At 39.4% G+C, this 25,960-nt stretch overlaps 5 protein-coding genes across 6 annotated transcripts; all 5 read left to right on the top strand.

Moving 5' to 3' along the window:
* The first annotated feature begins 291 nt into the window (after positions 1–291).
* Positions 292–2,037, top strand: LOC115767127. Its single transcript, XM_030711289.1, has 3 exons — positions 292–330; positions 1,019–1,163; positions 1,226–2,037. The coding sequence occupies exons 1-3, from the start codon at positions 292–294 to the stop codon at positions 2,035–2,037; spliced, it is 996 nt and encodes a 331-aa protein (XP_030567149.1).
* Positions 2,038–18,531: 16,494 nt separating this feature from the next.
* LOC115767126 (histidine-rich glycoprotein) lies at positions 18,532–19,092 on the top strand. Its single transcript, XM_030711287.1, has 2 exons — positions 18,532–18,780; positions 18,847–19,092. Exons 1-2 carry the CDS (start codon positions 18,532–18,534, stop codon positions 19,090–19,092), a joined length of 495 nt encoding a protein of 164 aa, XP_030567147.1.
* A 960-nt stretch (positions 19,093–20,052) lies between these two features.
* On the top strand, positions 20,053–21,263 carry LOC115767125 (peroxisome biogenesis factor 2). The gene is made up of 5 exons (XM_030711286.1): positions 20,053–20,076; positions 20,176–20,259; positions 20,313–20,390; positions 20,450–20,881; positions 20,936–21,263. Exons 1-5 carry the CDS (start codon positions 20,053–20,055, stop codon positions 21,245–21,247), a joined length of 930 nt encoding a protein of 309 aa, XP_030567146.1. The 3' UTR covers positions 21,248–21,263.
* Positions 21,264–21,497: 234 nt separating this feature from the next.
* On the top strand, positions 21,498–25,957 carry LOC115767157 (DNA primase small subunit). 2 transcript variants are annotated; one of them, XM_030711330.1, is made up of 3 exons: positions 21,498–21,571; positions 24,579–24,749; positions 24,805–25,957. In XM_030711330.1, exons 2-3 carry the CDS (start codon positions 24,590–24,592, stop codon positions 25,947–25,949), a joined length of 1,305 nt encoding a protein of 434 aa, XP_030567190.1. In that variant the 5' UTR covers positions 21,498–21,571; positions 24,579–24,589; the 3' UTR covers positions 25,950–25,957. The 2 variants fall into 2 exon arrangements, with proteins under 2 accessions (XP_030567190.1, XP_030567191.1); XM_030711331.1 differs by lacking the exon at positions 21,498–21,571 and adding an exon at positions 23,987–24,456.
* LOC115767158 (UPF0183 protein CG7083) lies at positions 21,872–23,979 on the top strand. The gene is made up of 2 exons (XM_030711333.1): positions 21,872–22,188; positions 22,276–23,979. The coding sequence occupies exon 2, from the start codon at positions 22,279–22,281 to the stop codon at positions 23,572–23,574; it is 1,296 nt and encodes a 431-aa protein (XP_030567193.1). The 5' UTR covers positions 21,872–22,188; positions 22,276–22,278; the 3' UTR covers positions 23,575–23,979.
* Positions 25,958–25,960: the final 3 nt, after the last annotated feature.

The raw sequence follows: 25,960 nt of genomic DNA, 5'->3' as shown, positions 1-25,960 counted from the left end.
TTAGCCGATGTATATCATTATTTTTTCTTCATTTCTCAACTCATCTGTTCACCAAATTAATTTGACTGAGCATGCTGAAAATTGTTTAGCATTCTAACATTGTATTTCTAATTGGGCTCTCAACTATGTTTTGGCTGCGGCTCGGTCGCGTCTTCAGTACAATTTTGCCACTGAAAGTGCCCACAAGTCCGCCGGATATACGGATATATCAAAGTATTTACAGCTTGGAATGTCAAAAAGCAAAGCGTGTGACGCTCAGCAAATGTGATTCGCAGCTCATTAAAATTCATGATGGAAGTTCTTACAAATACATTTCGCCTATGGTTGTTTGTAAGTGAATAGCTCTGCCTCTAAGAATATCGATTTATTAGTGTGGATGACTGAATCTTTAATATGAAAAATTATGAAACTCATGTAGGCAGTCGTAAAGAAGTATTTGGTATATTTTGCAAATTATTAACAATGCCCCAAGGAAAGTATCGAAAATTAAATTAAAGAAAGCTGCTTTAAACATTGCTCGACTGGGAAACTGGTAAAAGGAATAATCTAACAACGAGAGGAAGATGGACAGTTAGTCAGAGGGGATTATGAAGAAGCTTAAATAAAGTTAATTAGATTTCCAACACAAGCTTACATGAATCCATGAGAAGCACATAGTAAGGCGCTATTTTAAAATATGTTTCTTTAACTTTTACTTAGATACGTACAAACGTACATACATACTTGAATATATACATACACACATGCATACACACATATATACATTATATGGACAGATATAACTCGACGTCCTGTTGCCGGAAATATTTTATATATAGGGTCGCCCACGCAAAGAAACCCTCCGTTAGGGTATAAAAGCGCACAATCAAGCTTTTTTAAGTCTTCCAACTTCCATTACTCTGCCAAAGCCAAGTTACTTTTCATCTTATTTTAAATCCATTGTAAACTTTACAACTAAAGCTTAAGGCCAAGTCTGCTAGCCCCAAAGTATGCAATAATATTAACATTCTTCTTGCAGTTGCTGCTGCTGCTGCTCGTCGCAAAAGTATACGCCGCGTTGGCCACGCCAGTGCCAGCAGGAAATACAGCATACGCGAAGACAGCAGATGAAACTCGAAGCGAGCCAAGCAAAATGAGCAATTTCTTTCTGCATGAGCCTTACGGTAGGCCACAAAAGGTTCGGCTGAAGTAAACGTAACACTAACTATTTGTATAATCCGCACAGGTCCCAATACCTACGCCTTTGGCTATGAAGTGGAGGATGCACAGACTGGCAATATACAGTTTCGAGATGAGAGACGATTTGTGAACGGCAGCATCGAGGGCAGCTATGGCTATGTGCGGCCCGACGGATACGTTCAGGTGACACGCTACAGGTCCAATGAGGAGAGCGGCTACTTGGCGCACTCCCAAAGCTATGCGCCGGGCGATCAGCGTGTGGACTCCATTTGGCCCACACAGCGCCCCGATCTACTCAAGGTGCAGCATGAAATGCAGCCAGCTGTGAATATCAGCTGGGATCCCAAGAGTCATTTGAACGTGAGCGTGGATCAGGTGGAGCACAAGGTGGCACAGCAACTGAAGCAGCAGCATGGCCTGGATTTGAATCACATCAATGTGGCGCAGGATGTGCTGCAGCCAGCTGTGCTGGATATAGTCAATGGCAAGACGCCGCTTACGACTCAAGCCAATGGCAGTTTAGCCTTTGAAACATTGCACAACTTTATAGACAAGGACTTGCCGCTGGTGCCATTCGAGCTGCCAGCCGATGAACTGCTTACAACAACAACAACAATGGCTACAACTTTGGCTCCATTGGGCAAGACAACAACGCTTGGCACATACAACAAAGCCAAGTCCAATAACGATGAGAAGGCACCGCAAGTGGCCACAGTTGTGGTTAGCACCACATTGCCACCGCCCAGGCCTTTGGTTAATGATAATTCCAATGCTAGCAGCTGGTACCACAAAATCATTCAGGCGAATCGTCGTGAATTCCTAGAGCATTTACCAAATTTGCATCAACTAAACGCTTAGCACACAGTAAAAAGCAGAGTACCAAAATGTGGCTGTCCCACTGTAGCCGTTAGTTACTAAGCCACCAGCATTGCCGACACGCCCCACAGAGACTAATAAGCATTAGGTAAGCGAGCCGGCAAGATCTTTCACTTTTTATAGGTAAAAGCTTTCAGAGCGAGTCATGAGTACGTTTTCATGCCAGAAAGTTGGCCTAAAAATGGGGTATAACCGTTTTATGCAAATGTATGCAGCAGGCAGAAGGCAACATTTGCGACCTCATGAAGAATATACATTCTTCTTCAATAGCCAAGTCGACCTAGCTATACCCGTCTATCCATCCGTCTGTGTCTGCCCACTTTTTCTTAATATAGATAAATGTAGATAGAATTTAAAACAAATTTATTAAGGCATATTCAAAAGAGCTAGAGACTTCAAACATAGGCTCTTGAGAGCTATAAAAAGTTTATGAAGAGTTCTCTTTTGGGATACCTAAAAAATTAAAACACTTTCCTGGGCATAGTCTTACGTTTTGGTATAAACACACATGTAGATGCCACTCTTAAACACCCAAGTTATTCAAGAACGCATTTCTTATAATGCGCGTCTAAAAGTAGAAGAAGAAGCACAGAAGCATGCGTGTGTGTGTGCGTATTCATGTGTGCATTTGTATATGTGTATAAAGAAAAAAGCTCGAATGTCTGCAAAGGCAGCTTGGTGCAGAGTATCTCCCAGTCGGGCACTCACGTCTACAGCACTCTTACTTTTTTTTTTTGTTTTTGCATAAGTAGAGCATACAACAAGAATGCGAGTAAAGCATAAAGCAAACAATCGCAAGGCTTCAATTTACACTCGAATACAAAAAAACACAGAGATATGCTATGGCATATTTTGCAGACATTTTCCGGGTTTGCCGGGCACGCAAATTGGAGCATTCATCTCGCCAGCTAATCTGAATGGGACTTATTCAACATTTAAGCCGCCTTTGAAGTGCTGTGGCCCAAACGATTTGTGGGCCAAGTGTGTGGGCGACAAACTGGTTGCAATCACAACTTTACAATATCTTTCAATTTGCCAGCTTCAGGAAGCTCGGGCCAGAGGCAATCGGCAATTGGCAATGCGCCAAAATGCGTTTGGCCAAAACGTTCAAAACGGAAGGAAATGTATTGAATTTTTAATTTTCTCACTTTTTTTGCAGTTTTTCTTTTCTTTTCCATCTTTTCGCCTCATGCATATTTAAGCTGATTTATTGTATTGTGTTTTTATATTCCATTGCAGCTTTAATTTGTATCACGCACGCCCGCCGCGCCTGGCCTGAACGTTAGCTCTGAATTGTCTTCAGTTTATGCAACAATAATAAAAAATAACAACAACTCAAGTTTTACTCGATATTTATACATTTTACACTCTTATGATTGGGTTTTTCTTTGTAGCGCACATCAAAAATATTTATTTGTTGTCTGTCGTGCATTCACTTTTATTGCGGAGAAATGTTTTATAAATTGTCTGAATAAAATCGTAGCAATAAATGATTGATGGATAGATACATAATTTCTACGAGTTGGCTTTACGAATACAAACGTTTAGTTTCGATGCCCATTAAATGTCTTTTTAAAATTTCGAAATTTACGATATAATTCTTTAAAAAAAAAGCGAGGCAAATTTCAAATAATGAGCTAGCTATTTTATGATTTTTAATGCCAATAAGCTAGCCAGAAAATGTATATCTCACTAATATTCTGTATTTTGTACAGAAGGAAAATAATATGAAATTATTTTTCAAATAGCTATTTCCATGCCCATAAACTAGCTGGAACATTTATTTTATAATTTTAGATTTAATTCTGTAAAAAAAGAACATCGAGAAAAAAAATTTGAACTGAAAGATTCATTTAGATTGTTCATTCACAGTCGTTTGAAAGGAGAAAGAGAGAGAGAAAAGGGTGTATTATTCGACATGGGTCGAAATTTCCCCCTTCCATAACTCGGCCAAAATTCAACCGATTTTCACGAGATTTGGATTTTTCTTCATGGTTTTGCCCCTACTTTAATTTGGCATTTAAATCTGGCAACGCATTTTTTGGTCGAAATCCATGTCAAAATGTGGACCCCTAAAAATGGATATCGACATGGGTCGAAATTTCCCCCTTCCATAACTCGGCCAAAATTCAACCGATTTTCACGAGATTTGGATTTTTCTTCATGGTTTTGCCCCTACTTTAATTTGGCATTTAAATCTGGCAACACATTTTTTGGTCGAAATTCATGTCAAAATGTGGACCCCTAAAAATGGATATCGACATGGGTCGAAATTTCCCCCTTCTATAACTCGGCCAAAATTCAACCAATTTTCACGAGATTTGGATTTTTCTTCATGGTTTTGCCCCTACTTTAATTTGGCATTTAAATCTGGCAACACATGTTTTGGTTCAAATTCATGTCAAAATGTGGACCCCAAAAAATGGATATCGACATGGGTCGAAATTTCCCCCTTCTATAACTCGGCCAAAATTCAACCGATTTTCACGAGATTTGGATTTTTCTTCATGGTTTTGCCCCTACTTTAATTTGGCATTTAAATCTGGCAACACATGTTTTGGTCCAAATTCATGTCAAAATGTGGACCCTTAAAAATGGATATCGACATGGGTCGAAATTTCCCCCTTCCATAACTCGGCCAAAATTCAACCGATTTTCACGAGATTTGGATTTTTCTTCATGGTTTTGCCCCTACTTTAATTTGGCATTTAAATCTGGCAACACATGTTTTGGTCCAAATTCATGTCAAAATGTGGACCCCTAAAAATGGATATCGACATGGGTCGAAATTTCCCCCTTCTATAACTCGGCCAAAATTCAACCGATTTTCACGAGATTTGGATTTTTCTTCATGGTTTTGCCCCTACTTTAATTTGGCATTTAAATCTGGCAACACATTTTTTGGTCCAAATTCATGTCAAAATGTGGACCCCTAAAAATGGATATCGACATGGGTCGAAATTTCCCCCTTCTATAACTCGGCCAAAATTCAACCGATTTTCACGAGATTTGGATTTTTCTTCATGGTTTTGCCCCTACTTTAATTTGGCATTTAAATCTGGCAACACATTTTTTGGTCGAAATTCATGTCAAAATGTGGCCCCCTAAAAATGGATATCGACATGGGTCGAAATTTCCCCCTTCCATAACTCGGCCAAAATTCAACCGATTTTCACGAGATTTGGATTTTTCTTCATGGTTTTGCCCCTACTTTAATTTGGCATTTAAATCTGGCAACACATTTTTTGGTCCAAATTCATGTCAAAATGTGGACCCCTAAAAATGGATATCGACATGGGTCGAAATTTCCCCCTTCCATAACTCGGCCAAAATTTAACCGATTTTCACGAGATTTGGATTTTTCTTCATGGTTTTGCCCCTACTTTAATTTGGCATTTAAATCTGGCAACACATTTTTTGGTCGAAATTCATGTCAAAATGTGGCCCCCTAAAAATGGATATCGACATGGGTCGAAATTTCCCCCTTCCATATCTCGGCCAAAATTCAACCGATTTTCACGAGATTTGGATTTTTCTTCATGGTTTTGCCCCTACTTTAATTTGGCATTTAAATCTGGCAACACATTTTTTGGTCGAAATTCATGTCAAAATGTGGACCCCTAAAAATGGATTTCGATGTGGGTCGAAATTTCCCATTGTCATAACTCGGCCAAAATTCAACCGATTTTCACGAGATTTGGATTTTTCTTCATGGTTTTGCCCCTACTTTAATTTGGCATTTAAATCTGGCAACACATTTTATGGTCCAAATTTATGTCAAAATGTGGACCCCTAAAAATGGATATCGACATGGGTCGAAATTTCCCCCTTCCATAACTCGGCCAAAATTTAACCGATTTTCACGAGATTTGGATTTTTCTTCATGGTTTTGCCCCTACTTTAATTTGGCATTTAAATCTGGCAACACATTTTTTGGTCGAAATTCATGTCAAAATGTGGACCCCTAAAAATGGATATCGACATGGGTCGAAATTTCCCCCTTCTATAACTCGGCCAAAATTCAACCGATTTTCACGAGATTTGGATTTTTCTTCATGGTTTTGCCCCTACTTTAATTTGGCATTTAAATCTGGCAACACATTTTTTGGTCGAAATTCATGTCAAAATGTGGACCCCTAAAAATGGATATCGACATGGGTCGAAATTTCCCCCTTCCATAACTCGGCCAAAATTCAACCGATTTTCACGAGATTTGGATTTTTCTTAATGGTTTTGAACCTACTTTAATTTGGCATTTAAATCTGGCAACACATTTTTTGGTCGAAATTCATGTCAAAATGTGGACCCCTAAAAATGGATATCGACATGGGTCGAAATTTCCCATTGTCATAACTCGGCCAAAATTCAACCGATTTTCACGAGATTTGGATTTTTCTTCATGGTTTTGCCCCTACTTTAATTTGGCATTTAAATCTGGCAACACATTTTTTGGTCGAAATTCATGTCAAAATGTGGACCCCTAAAAATGGATATCGACATGGATCGAAATTTCCCATTGTCATAACTCAGCCAAAATTCAACCGATTTTCACGAGATTTGGATTTTTCTTCATGGTTTTGCCCCTACTTTAACTTGGCATTTAAATCTGGCAACACATTTTTTGGTCGAAATTCATGTCAAAATGTGGACCCCTAAAAATGGATATAGACATGGGTCGAAATTTCCCCCTTCCATAACTCGGCCAAAATTCAACCAATTTTCACGAGATTTGGATTTTTCTTCATGGTTTTGCCCCTACTTTAATTTGGCATTTAAATCTGGCAACACATTTTTTGGTCGAAATTCATGTCAAAATGTGGACCCCTAAAAATGGATTTCGATGTGGGTCGAAATTTCCCATTGTCATAGCTCGGCCAAAATTCAACCGATTTTCACGAGATTTGGATTTTTCTTCATGGTTTTGCCCCTACTTTAATTTGGCATTTAAATCTGGCAACACATTTTTTGGTCGAAATTCATGTCAAAATGTGGACCCCTAAAAATGGATATCGACATGGGTCGAAATTTCCCCCTTCTATAACTCGGCCAAAATTCAACCGATTTTCACGAGATTTGGACTTTTCTTCATGGTTTTGCCCCTACTTTAATTTGGCATTTAAATCTGGCAACACATTTTTTGGTCGAAATTCATGTCAAAATGTGGACCCCTAAAAATGGATATCGACATGGGTCGAAATTTCCCCCTTCCATAACTCGGCCAAAATTCAACCGATTTTCACGAGATTTGGATTTTTCTTCATGGTTTTGCCCCTACTTTAATTTGGCATTTAAATCTGGCAACACATTTTTTGGTCGAAATTCATGTCAAAATGTGGACCCCTAAAAATGGATATCGACATGGGTCGAAATTTCCCCCTTCCATAACTCGGCCAAAATTCAACCGATTTTCACGAGATTTGGATTTTTCTTCATGGTTTTGCCCCTACTTTAATTTGGCATTTAAATCTGGCAACACATTTTTTGGTCCAAATTCATGTCAAAATGTGGACCCCTAAAAATGGATTTCGATGTGGGTCGAAATTTCCCATTGTCATAACTCGGCCAAAATTCAACCGATTTTCACGAGATTTGGATTTTTCTTCATGGTTTTGCCCCTACTTTAATTTGGCATTTAAATCTGGCAACACATTTTTTGGTCCAAATTTATGTCAAAATGTGGACCCCTAAAAATGGATATCGACATGGGTCGAAATTTCCCCCTTCCATAACTCGGCCAAAATTTAACCGATTTTCACGAGATTTGGATTTTTCTTTATGGTTTTGCCCCTACTTTAATTTGGCATTTAAATCTGGCAACACATTTTTTGGTCGAAATTCATGTCAAAATGTGGACCCCTAAAAATGGATATCGACATGGGTCGAAATTTCCCCCTTCTATAACTCGGCCAAAATTCAACCGATTTTCACGAGATTTGGATTTTTCTTCATGGTTTTGCCCCTACTTTAATTTGGCATTTAAATCTGGCAACACATTTTTTGGTCGAAATTCATGTCAAAATGTGGACCCCTAAAAATGGATATCGACATGGGTCGAAATTTCCCCCTTCCATAACTCGGCCAAAATTCAACCGATTTTCACGAGATTTGGATTTTTCTTCATGGTTTTGCCCCTACTTTAATTTGGCATTTAAATCTGGCAACACATTTTTTGGTCGAAATTCATGTCAAAATGTGGACCCCTAAAAATGGATTTCGATGTGGGTCGAAATTTCCCATTGTCATAGCTCGGCCAAAATTCAACCGATTTTCACGAGATTTGGATTTTTCTTCATGGTTTTGCCCCTACTTTAATTTGGCATTTAAATCTGGCAACACATTTTTTGGTCGAAATTCATGTCAAAATGTGGACCCCTAAAAATGGATATCGACATGGGTCGAAATTTCCCCCTTCCATAGCTCGGCCAAAATTCAACCGATTTTCACGAGATTTGGATTTTTCTTCATGGTTTTGCCCCTACTTTAATTTGGCATTTAAATCTGGCAACACATTTTTTGGTCGAAATTCATGTCAAAATGTGGACCCCTAAAAATGGATATCGACATGAGTCGAAATTTCCCCCTTCCATAACTCGGCCAAAATTCAACCGATTTTCACGAGATTTGGATTTTTCTTCATGGTTTTGCCCCTACTTTAATTTGGCATTTAAATCTGGCAACACATTTTTTGGTCGAAATTCATGTCAAAATGTGGACCCCTAAAAATGGATACCGACATGGGTCGAAATTTCCCCCTTCCATAACTCGGCCAAAATTTAACCGATTTTTACGAGATTTGGATTTTTCTTCATGGTTTTGCCCCTACTTTAATTTGGCATTTAAATCTGGCAACACATTTTTTGGTCGAAATTCATGTCAAAATGTGGACCCCTAAAAATGGATATCGACATGGGTCGAAATTTCCCATTGTCATAACTCGGCCAAAATTCAACCGATTTTCACGAGATTTGGATTTTTCTTCATGGTTTTGCCCCTACTTTAATTTGGCATTTAAATCTGGCAACACATTTTTTGGTCCAAATTCATGTCAAAATGTGGACCCCTAAAAATGGATATCGACATGGGTCGAAATTTCCCCCTTCCATAACTCGGCCAAAATTCAACCGATTTTCACGAGATTTGGATTTTTCTTCATGGTTTTGCCCCTACTTTAATTTGGCATTTAAATCGGGCAACACATTTTTTGGTCCAAATTCATGTCAAAATTTGGCCCCCTACAATTGGATATCGACATGGGTCGAAATTTCCCATTGTCATAACTAGGCCAAAATTCAACCGATTTTCACGAGATTTGGATTTTTCATCATGGTTTTGCCCCCACTTTAATTTGGCATTTAAATCTGGCAACACATTTTTTGGTCGAAATTCATGTCAAAATGTGGCCCCTTAAAAATGGATATCGACATGGGTCGAAATTTCCCCCTTCCATAACTCGGCCAAAATACTTTAATTTGGCATTTAAATCTGGCAACACATTTTTTGGTCGAAATTCATGTCAAAATTTGGCCCCCTAAAATCTGATATAGGTTTGGATAGACAGAGTTCAAAATTTGTTGTTTTTTGTCCGGTGGGTTTCAAACTAATTTTCAAAGCCGATATATACTCGCTAATAATAATATAATTTTCTTTATATATTTTTGTTAGGAATTTTGTTATTTAAACTAAAAACTTTTCTATAAGCTTTGTTTATCATTGTCTTTTCTCTTTCTCCCTTACACACTCTCTCTCTGTCTGTCTTGCTCCCTCAGCGTAGTCCGATCGACTGTGCGCCAATTAACTTAACCACGTTCATAACTCTGGATTATGGCCAGTGGAGGCGCGCGCTCAATTTGAGAGCGGTAACTAGCAGTAGGCGGGGGCACGAAAGGCATGCAAGCGGCATGCGGCATGCGGCATGTGGTGCTGAGTGCTGGGAGCTGCATTGTTGCCAACTTTCATATGCATTCAAGTGTTTTATTGTATGTTAATTAAATTGCTGCTACGTTTCGTTTCGCTTGTTGTTTGTTGTTGCTGCCGCCGCTGCATTATTTGGCATACATATTTGGTCATTAACTAATTGCTGGCAGGCCGCTGAGGTAATCACTTCTTTTTCTTTTCTTTTCTTTTTTTATTATTATTAAGTCAGCCGAAATTGCAAAATGAACCCAGTATTTGGCTAGAGACTGTGAAAGTGTTTTCTTGGCTGGGTACGGATACGTAACGTAAGGCGTTTCACGTGGCGTATTACGTATACGCACAGTGGACGGCATGAATAGATTATTGAGAGAGCTGCAAATGTTGCGGCTGCGGCAGCGGCTGCACTTCAACTTAACATTGAACGGGTTTCGTCCCTGCACGCGGCAACGTGACCATTATAGATCGTTCGTTTTGTCCAAATTTATTTGCCAGAAATGTGTCGACGACGCCGACGACGCTTGACAACTTGATTAGAGGAGTCGCCAAGCCAGTTCGCACAGCACCGGTTGCATAAATTTAACAATTTTATAATCTTGATATGGCCAGGACGGGGCTATGCTGGTACGGCCCGGCCAAAAAAAAAAAAAAACTGGTCAATTTCATAACATCCGGTTGGAGCGCGCTTGAAAAGTTGTTAATTGTCAAACGCAGGGGGTTGCCGGCAACAGGAAAATCCAAAAAAAATAAAAGAGAAATATACAAGAGAAAAAAAAAAAAAAAGAAAACCAAACGAGCATTCACAGCTGCTGCCAAAAATGACGGCAATTAGCTAAACTGCCAGCTCGACGAAATAAGGTAAAAGTATTTAACCTACTTTGAACCGCGGCATCCCAACTTTTAAGCGCATTTCGTTGTAGGAAGTCAACGCCGCCTGGCCATAGATATCGCCTGGCCAATTAATAAGAGACGCACACACAGGAGTCGAGCCGACTGAATCCAAGGAAGTCGCCAGTCGAGAAACTGAGCAACGCAAAAAAGCGCTGCCCGACGCCAGTTTCCTCGAGTGAAATGTGCGAAGCGGCCCCACAAATTAAAATGTTTAACGCCGCATGTGCATTGTAAATATTTTGATTAACGCTCACATAATTAGACCGCAGCTTGCGAGTCTGATTTAATTTCAATTGAAAATTGGCTTTTTGCAAAATTGTCTCGCGGCCTGGTGAAAGATCAGTATTTGTTTTTTGTATTTGTATTTTTTGTGAGTGCACTCCGACTGTTGCCAGTCGTCGGCATTCGCGTGGTCTGGTTGCCAGCTTTTTCCGTGTATTGCAACACATGTGTGTCTTAGAGACATATAGCTGCCATATGATATGATTATGTGATTTGGCAATTTGCATTTAATTAATTTCTGCAGCTATTTATTATGTCAACGCTGAGCCACAACAGCCACGGCAGCGATGACAACTTGTGAGAGTGCAGCTCTCAGACAACTGAATTCCAATTCCAATTTCAAATCCAACTACCGCATCGAATTTAAGCGAACATTAAGCATTGTCTGACAGCCAGATTACGAAGCTGGTTTTGATAGATTATGCAGCCATTGTGCTTGGACATTAATTTGATGCAGGCAACAACAAAATAGTTGAGAAGGTTGTGAGAAAAAAGTGCATGGGCAACAGCTTGCGAGAAATGCAGCCCAATAATAAAGTCGATAAATCAAAAATTAAAAACAATTTTTCTCTTTATATTGTGCATTGACAGCGTTAACAAGAAGCATCTACTACCTGATCACTTTAAAGGAAAATTGTTAAAAGCTTACAAAAGCTTTATGTCTATGCTCAGCTATTATATACTCTATCGTCCCTTGTTTTTTCCACTTCTAAATATAACTCAAATGTTCTCAATGGAGATACCATAATTTCTTTTTAATCATTTTTATTTGCCGTGAAACCCGCCTCCTAGTCTCTTAAACCGCAATTCTATAGGTAAAATGTACATTATTTTGACTCTCTTTAGCATTAGGGGTTTTCCTGCAGTCACATGAGTTATATGTATATAGCTGGGCCCTTCATCAATTAAAGTCCTACATATCTTCATTAATTCATAATTTGTTCACTGTAACTCTAAGTTTTCTTCATGCTTAAGGATTTCAAAAAGTGGCAGCTACATGCTATAATGTTCCGATCCAGCCGGTTCCGACATATGTAATGCCTGAAACAGAAAGACGGACCTATGACTCAAGACTGAGAGACTTAGAAACGGAAAGACGGACATGACTATATCAACTCGGCCCGTTTATACTGATCTAGTATATGTATACCCTATATGCTCGTAGATGTCTCTTAATATGCGTTACACTCTTCATGAATAAAATATAATACCCTCTACAAGGGTATAACATATTAACAATTTGTAGATTTCAATCAATATTTAAATTTATTGAAGCATTACTTTATTTGGACATAATTAATGGACAAATCAAACGATTTCACACCAACCGCTCAAGCAATCCCCCCCTGCCTCACTCTCTCCCCCACTCTCCCCCTCTCTCCCTCACTCTCCCTCTTATCCTCACATCCAATCGCAACACCCATTCGCCGCGTTGTCAACATGTTGTTGTTTGAAATGTTGCCACGCACTTTTCGCTGGCAACTTTGTTGATTTGTTAATATGGCTGTTAATTGCTCGAACGCATGCCTAAGTTCAATGCGCTGCATTTTTTTTCAGTTTGTTGAGTTGTTCGTTTTAGGGTATTTTTCCTTTTATAGAAACGCAGATGCATTAGCAATGCGTGTGCAGCGAAGAAAATCAATTGTTGCCTTCAAATAAATGAATATGAATAGCTGGCAATAAAATTATGCCATGGCTCAAAGGCATTCGCTAAGGCAACCAAAATGTAATTTTCAATTACGTGCAACAGCAGCCAACATTGCCTGTTGCGGTTGCGCAAGCGCGCCGCATAAAAGGATAAGCATTACAACAACAACAACAACAATAACAACGATTCCCACGACAACTTTGGAAAGATGCACGCGTCTTGTGGCGGGCTCGTTAGGAGGCCAGAGTCCAAATAAATATGAAACAATGAGACAAAAGTTGTTGCTGCTGCTGCTGTTGTTGTTCCTGTTACTAAGGCAGTCAAATACCAGACAATCGGGCAACTCACGAGTACTGCAACTTGCAACTGCAGCAAGCATGTTGCACATGCACAGCAGCCGCACTTAATGCATGTACTAAATGTCCAACAGTAAATATGAGTTACTAGGTAATTGCCGGGCACTGCCACCAACAGCAGCAGCAGCAACAGCAGCAGCAACAGCAGCTGCCCGCAATTTAACAGAAAATTTGTGAGTCGCTTTTTGACTTTTCACTTTTCGTGAATGGAAATTGATTGAGTGGCTGCAGCAACAACTATGAAAATATATAGCTTAACTTTTGGCTATAACAAAAATCGAACTAAAAATTAACACCTGCTGCCAGCAGCAGGAGGTGCAACAACAACAAAAACAAAAACACCAACAGAAACAACAGCAAGAAACGCTTCAATAAGCAAACAAAATGAAAATATGTGAGCACCGATTGCAACGATGACGACAACTTTTGCATAGACTGCCAAATCAAACAACAACAACCCAGCGAAATCAACTGAAAATTGTTGTTATTGTTATGCTTAACAAAACAAAGTGCCACGGGGTACATTAGCTAGAGCTCAACACAGGTAACAAGCGCACAGTACTTTGCCTAAGCTCTCCACGTTCATCTGTATTTTGCATGTGTGTATGCATGTATTTATGTATGCATGTGCGCATGTATGCATGTATGTATGCATGTATGCATGTATGTCTGTATGCATGTATGCATGTATATTTGTATGCATGTATTTATGTGCTCTTATACCAAATACAGATCAAGTCTGTCTCTATATGTATGTAAATATGTATGATTGTATGAACGCATGTTCATATGTCCTTAGCAATCTATGCACGAGTGAATAAATTAATGTTAAAAATGTCCTATATATGAATTACCGAATGAATGTGTGTATGTATGTAGGAATTTGTGTATGTATGTGTATGACGTGTGAGTATGTGAGTTTGTAAGTTATTTCCATGCGTGACCATATGTGTATATATATGCTTGTATGCATATGAATATATCAATCTATGCATGTATGTATGTATCTAAACATGTATAAGTTTATGTATGTATGTATGTATGTGTAGGTATGTGGATGTAAAAACGCATGTATGAAAGTACGAATGTATGTATGTATATTTCTATGCATGTATGTATGTATATTTACAAGCGAGCATCAACTTCATGCATTTTATCTTTAGATGTAGAGTATTTTACCAGTTCATGTGTTATTATTGTGTTGCTTAATTGGAGTGCCGCATTTGGCATAAAATGAAAATAAAAAGCCACGCTGACGACCGGGCACTGGAAAATTGTATCAACATTGCGTTCAATTTGCGTCGCTTCGCCAAATTGCAAAACATCTCAAAAAAGAGACGTTGGCTTTTTGGTATGCTACACCAGCTCAAGCTCTAGCGCCAGCTCCGACTACAGCTCCAACTTCAGCTGCAGCTCGTAGTCGTGTCTGTGGCATGTTGACTTGCGTTATATTTTCCACCTGCACACATACACACACACACACGCATGAGGAGAGTCCCCATGTAGACCATAATTAAGCATTTATTTGATTTGCCATATTTCTTGTGGTACGTGTAAATGCTTTTTGAATTCGGGATTTGCGGATTGGTAATCATCATAAAAAAAGTATATATTTTCTTTTTTTGTTTGATTTCGTTGTCGTTGTTTGGTTGTTTTGTTATTTGGCTTTTTGCTTCGCTCGTTTGGCATGTCATGCCTTGCAGCGTTGTCAAATGTTGTCGACTTTAAATATAGCAATTAAAATTTGTGGCTGCGTTTAAACGTACATCAACCTGCACAAAAAACACTGTTGAGGTAAACTCAGTTCGATCTTGAGAATTGAGGCTATGAAAAGTGGGAGACGGCAACGCTGAGGATGACGTTGATGATGTTGCAAAGGCAATGCTGAGATTGGTAAACAAAGCCAAATAGGGCAGCGAATGCAAATGGTTGAGAATTTAGAAAAAACACAAAAATAAATAAAAAGATGCTAGCTTCAACTGTGGGAAAGTTTCGTAATTTGGCATAATAAATCATGCTTTAAGAGTCTTGCGAGATAAATAAAAATAAATTGTTTATTTTATATATCTGGTAAGGGGGCTTGAGCTTACAAAACTGCGACAAAAAGACTCTTTTATAACTGAGAGACTAAGCTAGACGGTTTTTACATACAGCTTAACTAAGTAGCTGCAACTATTTGCAAACACTTTTAACAGTGTTGTAAAACATATAACGAGTTTTAGGTATTATGTAAAGCCTTTAACTTTATTTGCTTCCTAAGAATATTGCATTTAATTTAAACCAATAGAATTGCCTTTAAGTCATCTTTCTTGGCATACTCAAAGGAATTTATTTCATTTCTAAGCACTTAAAAGAAGTGCTGTAAAGTGTTTAGTGTATACTGTATTTTTTCAAGTGCAAGCTAGAATTTTTCTTTCCCTTTAAGACAGCTCTTAAAAGATTGGAGATTATGCCTCATATAGGGCAATAGAATTAACCTTATCTTTATGTTCCTGTTTAAGAAATCGATTTTAAATAAATAATCACCAATTGAACAGTGTTGTAAAATGTCCTGCCTATGTGGTTAACCCTTTTCAATCCTGCAATGCTTTCATAAATATTATTACAATAAAACTAAACAAATAGATTTTATAAAAGGCTATAAAATATGAAAATATTGCAGTTCTAATTCTGTTTATTTCTTGTTATTTTGCATACAACGTGATCTTAAGAGGTTCTCCTCAGCAACATTACATGCCTAACGTGTCTACATTCTTTTGTTTACACCCAACAAATTCCATTTTTCCTGATTGAACAAACTCCAATCTTCAACTGCATTCAAGGCTAAACAAATTGCTGCTCATTATGGCTTATTACAAGCAATAGCCAAAACCTATTATAGGCCTTCATTTGTTACAAAAAAGTGCGCCATGCTCTAAACCAAAATGACTTTTGTGTAATTTTAAGCATTTACAAATCGCAGACATATGTGCATTACTTCTAAGCTAGACCACAAGCAGCACCAAGCAGACTCTGACTGGCTGATTGTCCAAAATGCATCGAGTATACGCTCCGTTGCCTAATTAGCCAAGAGTGTGGAGCAGTTGAAGTAACCTCCTTGGGGGCGCTCCGAAAAAAAAAATCGTTCAATTGAAAATTGACGCAAAATAATTGGTCAATTTCTCAATGCTGCTGCTGTTGCTGTTGCACTTAACTTTGATCTGAAGTACAATCTAAACGACGTGCAGCTAATGAAAATCCATCCGAAATAAAGGCCTCCAGCAGCAAGAGAAACACTTAAATCTTACAAAAGTTGGTGGCTTTATAACGCTCTCTGTTTTTTTGTTTTTTTTTTTTTTATTGTTGCGGCCAAAATGCACAATTTACAATTTACGATTAGCGCATTTAAAGTAAACGATAGAAGATCAAAAGTTGCCCCAGCAGCAGCAGTACAATACCAAAATCAAAATCATGGCAAAGTTTAGCCAAAATTTGGGTCAAATTGCGCTTTAATGATGGAATTCGTAACTAACCCGTCAGCAGGGGGATTAATGGAGTTATAGAGCCGGGCTATACAATACCCAAAAAAAAAGTATTCACGAGCTAACTTAACGTCAAATTGTCGCTGTCAAATTTTTTTTTGCAAAACCGAATGCGTCATCCAGGCCAAATCCTAACAATAACGTTTACTAGCCGCTACTAACCACACACACACTGGCACACACACATTAGCTACCGTTACTAACTGAACTGTTTTACATTATTTTCAGATCTCTATTGGTGGTGCGCCGCTCACTGCCGTCGCTGGCTTCAGCAGCGACTGCGACGCCGGCTTCGTTGTCTGACTTTCTTCCTAACTATATAAAAGCGACGGTGGCTCGTTGCAACCACATTATTCAGTTGTGGAATCCCGTTGCGTGCAGCTCGTGGAACGTCAATAAAACCAAAACCAACAAAAAATCAACTTACAATTAAAGCATATAAAACCACCAACTATTAAAATGGCCTTTAAGGTGAGCCGAAGGATACAGTTTTCAAGGATACTCAAAGCATGCACAAAGTGTAAACAATAAACTGAAGTGCTTAACGACATCCTTAAAGGATCTCAACTATCATACAAGTGTTGCAAAGTGTTTCAAACAGACAAACTACAAATATTCCAAATATTTATGATACTATTAAAAATAATTATTCACCAAAGTGATGTGTGCAAATTTTAAACAGTTAACTAGAGAGCATCGCAGGGCTACTATTTAGTTAAAATGCATCAAGGGAAAATTATAATCTAAAAGGAGAATCCCCTATTGGAACTCTTAAGATGCTAAAAACGAGCTCGAATATTGGAAATCCAAAAAAAATATATTAAAAATTTTAATAAGAATATTTCTGTAGAGCACAGTGGAAAGTTATAGCATTTTTTTTATAACAAAAAAATAGAATTCAAATTTAAATGAGAATATTTTTTGTAGATACATTTTGTTTAAAGTTTTGTTTACCACTTATTAATACGCCATAAAGTATATAGTAAATTGAAAGATAAGCTAGCCGAAAGAAACAATAAGACAACAAGATAGCCTACGGTTTGATATACAAAGTTTTAGGTTATCTGCCAAATAATACCAAAAAAACAAAAGGGTAACCCAAAGGTATTGGTCAACTGCTTCTTATCTACGACATATTCATTTTATTGTTACCCTGTTTTTGGACTTTAAACAGTTTTATGCCTGATAATTAGGAATAATAGGCCCAACAAAAACTCTTCTAATGATAGCCTAAGAAATTAATTAATCTAAACAAAACTCTCAAAAGGTTTAAAATTTAAATCATTTTGGAAGACCTTGAGATAAAGTCTCAATTCGAATTATTTAATTAATTCAATAAAAATTAAATTAATTAATTTTAAAAATCAAAACGATCTCAAAATTGAGCCATTTGACAGCTTTAAATAAATTTTCTTAGAAGACTAAAGACACAATTTTATTAAATAGATTTCCATCATTTATCTGACGAGAATTATTATAAATCCAAATTCACTCCCCCAGATACATATATCATATATATATATTTATTTATAAGTATCACATATCTTTAACACTTATATGATAATCTGAAAAAACCAGACGTATTTCAAGTGGAATAACCACATTTAAACCACAATTTAAGTAAATGTTACAATTTAAGTCACAAGTCATTAAACCAAGTAGCCAAAAGATAAACAACAACTACAAAAAACCACAACTAACAATTCATTAAATATGCGCAGAAAAGAAAAAAACAGAAAAAAACGAAATGAAAAAATGTTGAGAGCAAGTTGCGGCGGGTTTTCCGCAAACACTTGTTGAACCAACGCTAATTGCGAGACCTCAACAAGTCATGTTAACAAACAATTAGCTAAGCCGATGTCCAATTATGCAATTGCAGTATCTGATTTTTGCGTCGGCTCTGTGCCTGAGCCTGGCCTATCCGGTGGATCATCATTATTATGAGGAGAGCCACGGCGGATACGAGCATTTGGGCCATCACGAGGCTGAGCCCATACACGATTATGGACATCAGCATCAGATTGAGCGCATTTCGCTGGGCGAAGAGCATGGACATGAGCATCCCCACTACGAGGTGGAGCAGCATCATACCGAGGACGAGCATGTCGATTACTATGTGAGTTGCGTTTTGGGTTTTGGCAAATGCGGGCAGTTTTTAATTATGAAGCATAACTTTCCTCAGGCACCGCCCAAGTATGCCTTCAAGTATGGCGTCAATGATTTTCACACCGGCGATGTGAAGTCACAGCACGAGACTCGCGACGGCGACACCGTGAAGGGTCAGTACTCGCTGGTGGAGCCCGATGGTTCCATACGCACCGTTGACTACACCGCCGACAAGCACAATGGCTTCAATGCCGTCGTCCACAAGACGGCGCCCGTGCACCACCACGAGGAGATCCACGATCATCACGAGCATCACTACTAAGGCACGTTACCACAATAGAGAGCATTAAAACATGAGACCATAACTATGTTTAACACTAGAGTTAGCCAAATTTTGATAAAGCCGCATCATCAAGCATACAGACACACATCAACACCCCAACACAAGCACGCACACACACTCTCACACAATCGAAGGATCCATGTAATGTAATCAGCTTCATATCTCGTAATTAGGACACTGACAAGAACCATGCACTCCACCACTGTCCGAGTGCATGATGCATTATAATACTCCATAATACTTATATCATATCATTTTAATAACGTATTTTATTTCTGTGATAGCAAATAATTTCCACTTACTCAACTATAATCTAACTTTCAACTGTTTCTTAGTCACTATCTGCTACGATTCATCCACTTCCGAGACTAGTTCATTCACTCAGACGAATTTATCAATCTATAAACTATAACCATACCATATAATTTCATTGCGTTAAATGAATGACATATTTGTTGCAGAGAACAAACAAATGAATTGTAAATTGTGTAATAAAAATAATGTGAATTATGTACTTTTTATAAATCAAAAAACTACGATTTTCAATATTTTATCTACATTTCTTTGCCAGGCAATGAACTTGCACTTAAGGCCGTCAACATTTGTCAGTCTTTATGGTTTTATGTCTAAATCCGTGACATGTTCAACTGGTTTACGCGTCGTATAAGCAATAAAAATAAATTACAAGAAATCGACAGACATATTTTCCGCCTTGGAACGAGTTGTATTTGTTTTAATTGAAATTACATAAGCTGCGAAATTGCTTCCTAAATGGTCAAAAACAAAACTAAATAGTTGATAGCATTGTCAACAAATGATTAGATAAACACTTGAAGAGTTAAGAGGCTGACAAGTTTGAACAAAAGTTCAAAATACTCTGTGGTAACTGACATTTTTAGCTAAAACTCATTTTTGTTGAATATTTTATATGTGGAGCAAATGTTAAAGCGCGGAGTAGCTGCTGTTCGAATGCTGTTAATTAACATAGCGCTTTACATTTTGACTGTCAACTCGCAGTGTGTACACACTTGCTAAGCCAAATAAACAGAATGATAACAAAAGGGCAGAGTACAACAGGCAAATGCGAACGAGGCGCAGGTAAACAGAATGCTGGCCAAAAATAAATATGTGCCGCGCGTAAATCAGGTAAACAGTTTCCTTAGCCAACAACAAAACCTAATAGCTAATTATAAACCCAGATAGATGCCATTTACCTCAACAAGGACATATCCCGCATGATACGGGATAATCTGCTGGAGAATTTACAAGCCATATCGGTGGGTAACACAAATAAATAGTATGATGGCCCAGCTACATAATCTTAACCCAATTTCAGCCCGTGCTGTTTATCAAAATACAACCAGAATTGGATTTACTTATACAATCGGCCATTTGGTTTGGCTCCGTGGGCAAACGTTGCTCCACATTTGGCCAGCAGCTGTTGGTATTAGCCTACGACGCCGAGAAACTAACTGTTTCCCGATTGGCCCTACACTTTGCATTAACCGTGCTGCCGGGCTATGTGAAGAGCTGGGAGGAGAAGCGTTTATCGCGCCATGTTGAATGGTTTAGCCGGGCAATTACCTGGACAGAGAACAGTGCCTTGGTTCTGAATGTGCTCAATTACTTTCGATTTCTAAAGACCGGGCGAAAGCCCACACTGATTGACTATCTGCTGGGCTTGGACTACATCAGTTTGCGCAACAATCAAAGACGCGACATTGGCTACAAATACCTGACACGTGAACTGCTATGGGGCGGCTTTATGGTATGTAAGTGCGGGCAAGTTTCTGAGCAATAAATATCAAATCTAAACTTACAGGAAATTCTGGGTCTGTTGCTGCCGATTATCAATTTTCGAAAGATCCAAAGGCTTTTGAAGGTTGGCTTCTTTGGAGAGGAGGGTCAGCATGTCCGGCGGCGGGAAAGTCTTACGAGGGAACTTGTTGCCGCAAAAATGACGACGAACACCACTTGCAGCTATTGCGGCGAACGTCCTACGCTGCCGCACCACATGGGCTGCGGGCACATATATTGCTATTATTGTTTAAGCGCCAATTTGATGACAGATGCGAACTTTAGTTGTGTTAAATGTGGGGCCAGCTGTCCAGAGAGCGGTGTGCAAAGTGTATAAGTATTGTATTTTATGATTTTTACAATAGAAATAAGTATTTGTATGCAAAATGTGCGGAAGGAATGAGAACTTTTTTCACTGTGCTCTTTGGCGCGCTTGTAATGATACGAAAGGAAAACTTGTGGGTAATTTAGCACTTTTATAAGCTGGTCACACTTTTTATTAATGTGAGCGCAGTGCGTGATTTCGTCGTCGTTGTAATACTTAAATTAAGCGTATATTTATTGATTTAAATTAAATAAAGTGCATCACTCGGCAGTTTAAACGATAGAAATTGTCTGGAAATTGTTGGCACCCCAAGATCAATCCAAATAAAAACAAAAGGTAAGCGTAAACAATTAAGAAAAAGCGCGCCAAAAATTACTGTGCAGCTGCCTAACTCAGCTGTTGCGTTCTAAGTGAACGTTGCCACCTGAAGGCAGTCAAACTTATAAAAAATAAAATGAACCCATTTGTTGACTTGTTTACATAAATTACTGGATGAATTAGTCAATATTATTTATAATTATAAGCTTGCATGCAGTTACTAAGTAGCTTTAGAATAATTTCACAAATTTGCAAAATCAGCTGTTCGCCCGATCTGGCAACACTTCAACTTTGTTATTACATTACATTTGTATTTCTGCTGCGCATTTGCCTTTTTTTTTGCCTTTGTTCGGAGTGTGTATTAGAAATCGACAATATTCTTTAGAAAATACGCTAAGCTGTATAATAAATTGCAAAACGCCTAAAATTACACGTTTACGCAACCAAATAATTAGACGTGCAAAATTGAAGCGAGAATAATAGCAGAAGCAGCGACTACAGCAAACAGCAACAACACGAAACAGGGGCGGAGAAGAAACAACGGACTTGAACAAATAACAAGACAAAACAATAACAAAAAAACAACACGAAATTGCGCATATTTTCGTGGGTCGCAGCTGATTTCACATATCAAGGTCAGTAAGGTGGCAAAAGTAAAAATAAAAATTACATATAATAATCAACAAAAAAAAAAAACGAACAAAACACAACATTTTGCACAGAATATGCTCGACCTGGAAATTGTGCCAGAGATCTCGCTGGGCTGCGATGCCTGGGAATTTGTGCTGGGCATGCACTTCTCTCAGGCCATAGCCATCATACAATCGCAGGTGGGCATAATAAAGGGCGTACAAGTGCTCTACTCCGACACCAATCCGCTGGGCGTGGACATCATCATAAATCTGCCACAGGATGGACTACGTTTGATCTTTGATCCGGTTGTGCAGCGCCTGAAAACCATCGAAGTGTTCAACATGAAGCTGGCGAAGCTGAAATACTGCGGCGTCTACTTCAATTCACCCGAAGTGCTGCCCAGCATAGAGCAAATCGAGCATTCATTTGGCGCCACCCATCCGGGCGTCTACGATGCGGCCAAGCAGCTCTTTGCGCTGCACTTTCGCGGACTGAGCTTCTATTTTCCCGTGGACAGCAAACTGCACTCGGGCTATGCCCATGGCCTCGGCTCGCTGGTCTTTCTAAATGGCGCCTCGCCAGTGGTATCCAAAATGTCACTGTATGCGGGCAGCAATGTTGCTGAAAATCGTGCGCCTTCACTGCCATTGGCCTGCTATCATAGACAATTGTATCTGGAGTCGGCCACCGTGCTGCGCACCTCATATGGCCACACCAAGGGTCTGAAGCTGAAACTCTTCACGGAGGGTTCGGGTCGCGCCTTGGAGCCACGCCGTCAGTGCTTTACGCGTGAGCTGCTCTTTGGCGATAGCTGTGAGGATGTGGCCACCAATTTGGGCGCACCAAATCGCATCTTCTTCAAGAGCGAGGACAAGATGAAGATACACAGCTCGAGCGTCAATCGCCAGGTGCAGAGCAAACGCAGCGATATATTCTTCAACTATTTCACCCTGGGCATCGATGTGTTGTTCGACGCTCGCACACAGACCTGCAAAAAGTTCATACTGCACACCAATTATCCGGGCCATTTTAATTTCAATATGTATCATCGCTGTGAGTTCCAGTTCCAGCTGGAGACGGATCATCAGCCTGGCGAGAGCGAGAGCAAGCATGATCATGTCAATATAACTGCCTACACCAAATGGGATGAAATAAGTGGCTCGCTGGCCACATCAGAGCGTCCGGTGGTGTTGCATCGCGCCAGCTCGACGAATACAGCGAATCCCTTTGGCTCGACCTTTTGCTATGGCTATCAGGATCTGATATTCGAGGTGATGCCCAACAATCACATCGCCTCCGTGACGCTGTACAATACGGCACCGCCACGACAGCCGGCGCATTCCTGGCAGCAGCATAAAATGCAGGACATTCGCCTGACTGTCGCCTAAAACAGCAGCTGGCTGTTGTCCAGGCTGTATTTCTGTCTGTATCTGTATCTGTATCTGTGTGCGTGTGCGTGCGTGTTTGAGTGTGGTCGTGTGGGCTCTGTGACGCTTAATGAACCTAACTTTAAGCAACAACAACAAAATGATCTAACCTAGACTTTAAACGATTAGTAGTTACATTACGATTATATATAGTTATATATATATATATAGAATTTCTATATAGTCGCTAAGCAAATTTATCAGACTCACTGACCATATTCTTTTCGCGGTTCTATAATTCCATTGTGTTAACTCGACCCAACTTGACTCGATTCATTACTGACAATTAATTAGCTGCGTATTTTTTAATTGCATGTCGTTAAAATATCTAAATATTTTAAGCTCAAAACGTGTATTTCTCTTTAAAAAAGAAACAAAACAACAACAAAAAAAAATCATCAAAAAAATATGTATAAATATAGCAATAAGGTTTCGACAAAAAAGAATTACAAGTAGTTTTCTTATCGCCATTAAATGTTTTTTGTACACACAATTATTTAGAATTTACTTTATAGAAAACACGTACACTTCCGACCGTTTGAATGTATTCATCGATCATGGTCTCTGAGAGTCGGAGGTACTAAGTATGTAGATTCTCAGACGCAGTTAAAATTACTTCTCTTCTACGTCGCATTTATATTTTCTGATAATCTTAAGTAGGGCTTACATATCTTGGATACATAAGTTATGTTTGTATGGTATAGTAGAATGTTACTTAAAATCTGTACTATTTTTTTTAGTTTCTCACACTACCAAAGAGTTTTAATCTAAACTCTTTCATACATACGCGCACTTCCTATCACAAGTATCGCCTCTCTATGCGATTTTCATAAAGTCAAAGAAGTAAGTTTTGCAGATTTTGATAATCTTCTATTGATATGTCTAAATTCAACTAGTTTTGTAGTAATATAAAAGTCCTCATCTGTTCTCAAGCGTTCTCTTTATATTTAATTTGTGAATTATAGAACAGGTCAAAATGCCGGAGCAGAGCGCAGATCAGGAATCTCAGCCGCAGGCGCCGCAGGAATCAAAAGCACCCGTCTATGATGCCAGCATATTGCCGGATATGCTGCCTGTCTACTACAGACGCCTCTTTCCACACGAGCCCTTCTATCGTTGGCTAAACTATGGACACTGTAAGTGCCATCCATTTATTAGCTGGGAGTTATGCTAACCTTTTTCAATTTGCAGCGGAGGACAATATATTTGTCAATCGGGAGATTTCATTTACTTTGCAAGATGATATCTACATACGCTACTTGTGCTTTGAGACCCAAGCAGAGCTGGAGAAAGAGATCTGTTCGCGTAATCCCTATAAAATCGATATTGGACCCGTGATGAACACCAGACCGAAGAACTTTCGCACTGTGGCTGGTGGATTGGCGCCCGTGCAGCGTGAATTGGTCTTTGATATCGATGCTACGGACTACGATGATATACGCAACTGTTGCTCCGGTGCGGAGATTTGCCTCAAGTGCTGGAAATTTATGATGTTAGCGGCACGCGTTCTTGATGCTGCCCTACGCGAGGATTTCGGCTTCGAGCACATGCTCTGGATATTCTCCGGCCGTCGTGGCATACATTGCTGGGTGTGCGATCACACGGCGCGTCATCTGGACGCCCGAGCACGTGCAGCTGTCGCCGAGTACCTGAACATACTCACCTACACGAATAATGCGGCACGCGTTCAGATGGGCGATCGTACGCATCATAGCTTGCGGCGTGCCTTAAAGATTTTGGAGCCCATGTTTGAGGAGATTGTGCTGGAGGATCAGAATCTGTTTGGCACGCCCAAGGGCGTTAATAGGCTGCTGCAAATGGTGAGCGATGAGGCGGCACGCAACGATTTGGAGTCGTATCTGCAGAAGCAGCACGAGGATGGCGCCCACTCGAAGCTCGTCTGGGACAGCTTTGTGCGCTATGCGAACTCGATGCGCACCAGCGCAGCCAATGTCTGGAGTCGCAAACTGAAGCATATTGTGCAGGAGGTGCAGCTGTGCCTGCTCTACCCCCGGCTGGATATCAATGTAACCAAGGGCTTCAATCACTTGCTGAAGGCGCCCTTCTGCATACATCCGGCTACGGGCAAGGTGTGCATACCCTTCAGTGTCAGCGCCGTGGCCAAGTTTGATCCGACAACGGTGCCCACCATCTCACAGCTGCTGCAGGAGATTAACGCATACGATGACAAGACGAAAAGCTATATGGAGGCGCCTGAGGACAAGAGTCGCATCAAGGATTACAAAAAGACCAGCATGTTCAAGGGTGTAGTCGTATTTGAGGAGTTTCTGCGTAAACTGGAGCGTAATTTTAAGACCAAATCGATGGATTTTTAAGGCAGCATCAA

This window comes from Drosophila novamexicana, unplaced genomic scaffold (assembly GCF_003285875.2).
Source record: "Drosophila novamexicana strain 15010-1031.04,08,12 unplaced genomic scaffold, DnovRS2.1 tig00001340-arrow-arrow-pilon, whole genome shotgun sequence".
In the NCBI taxonomy this organism is placed as follows: domain Eukaryota; kingdom Metazoa; phylum Arthropoda; class Insecta; order Diptera; family Drosophilidae; genus Drosophila; species Drosophila novamexicana.
The sequence above is the reverse complement of the archived record's forward strand: the minus strand, read 5'-3'. Positions and strand labels throughout refer to the sequence as shown.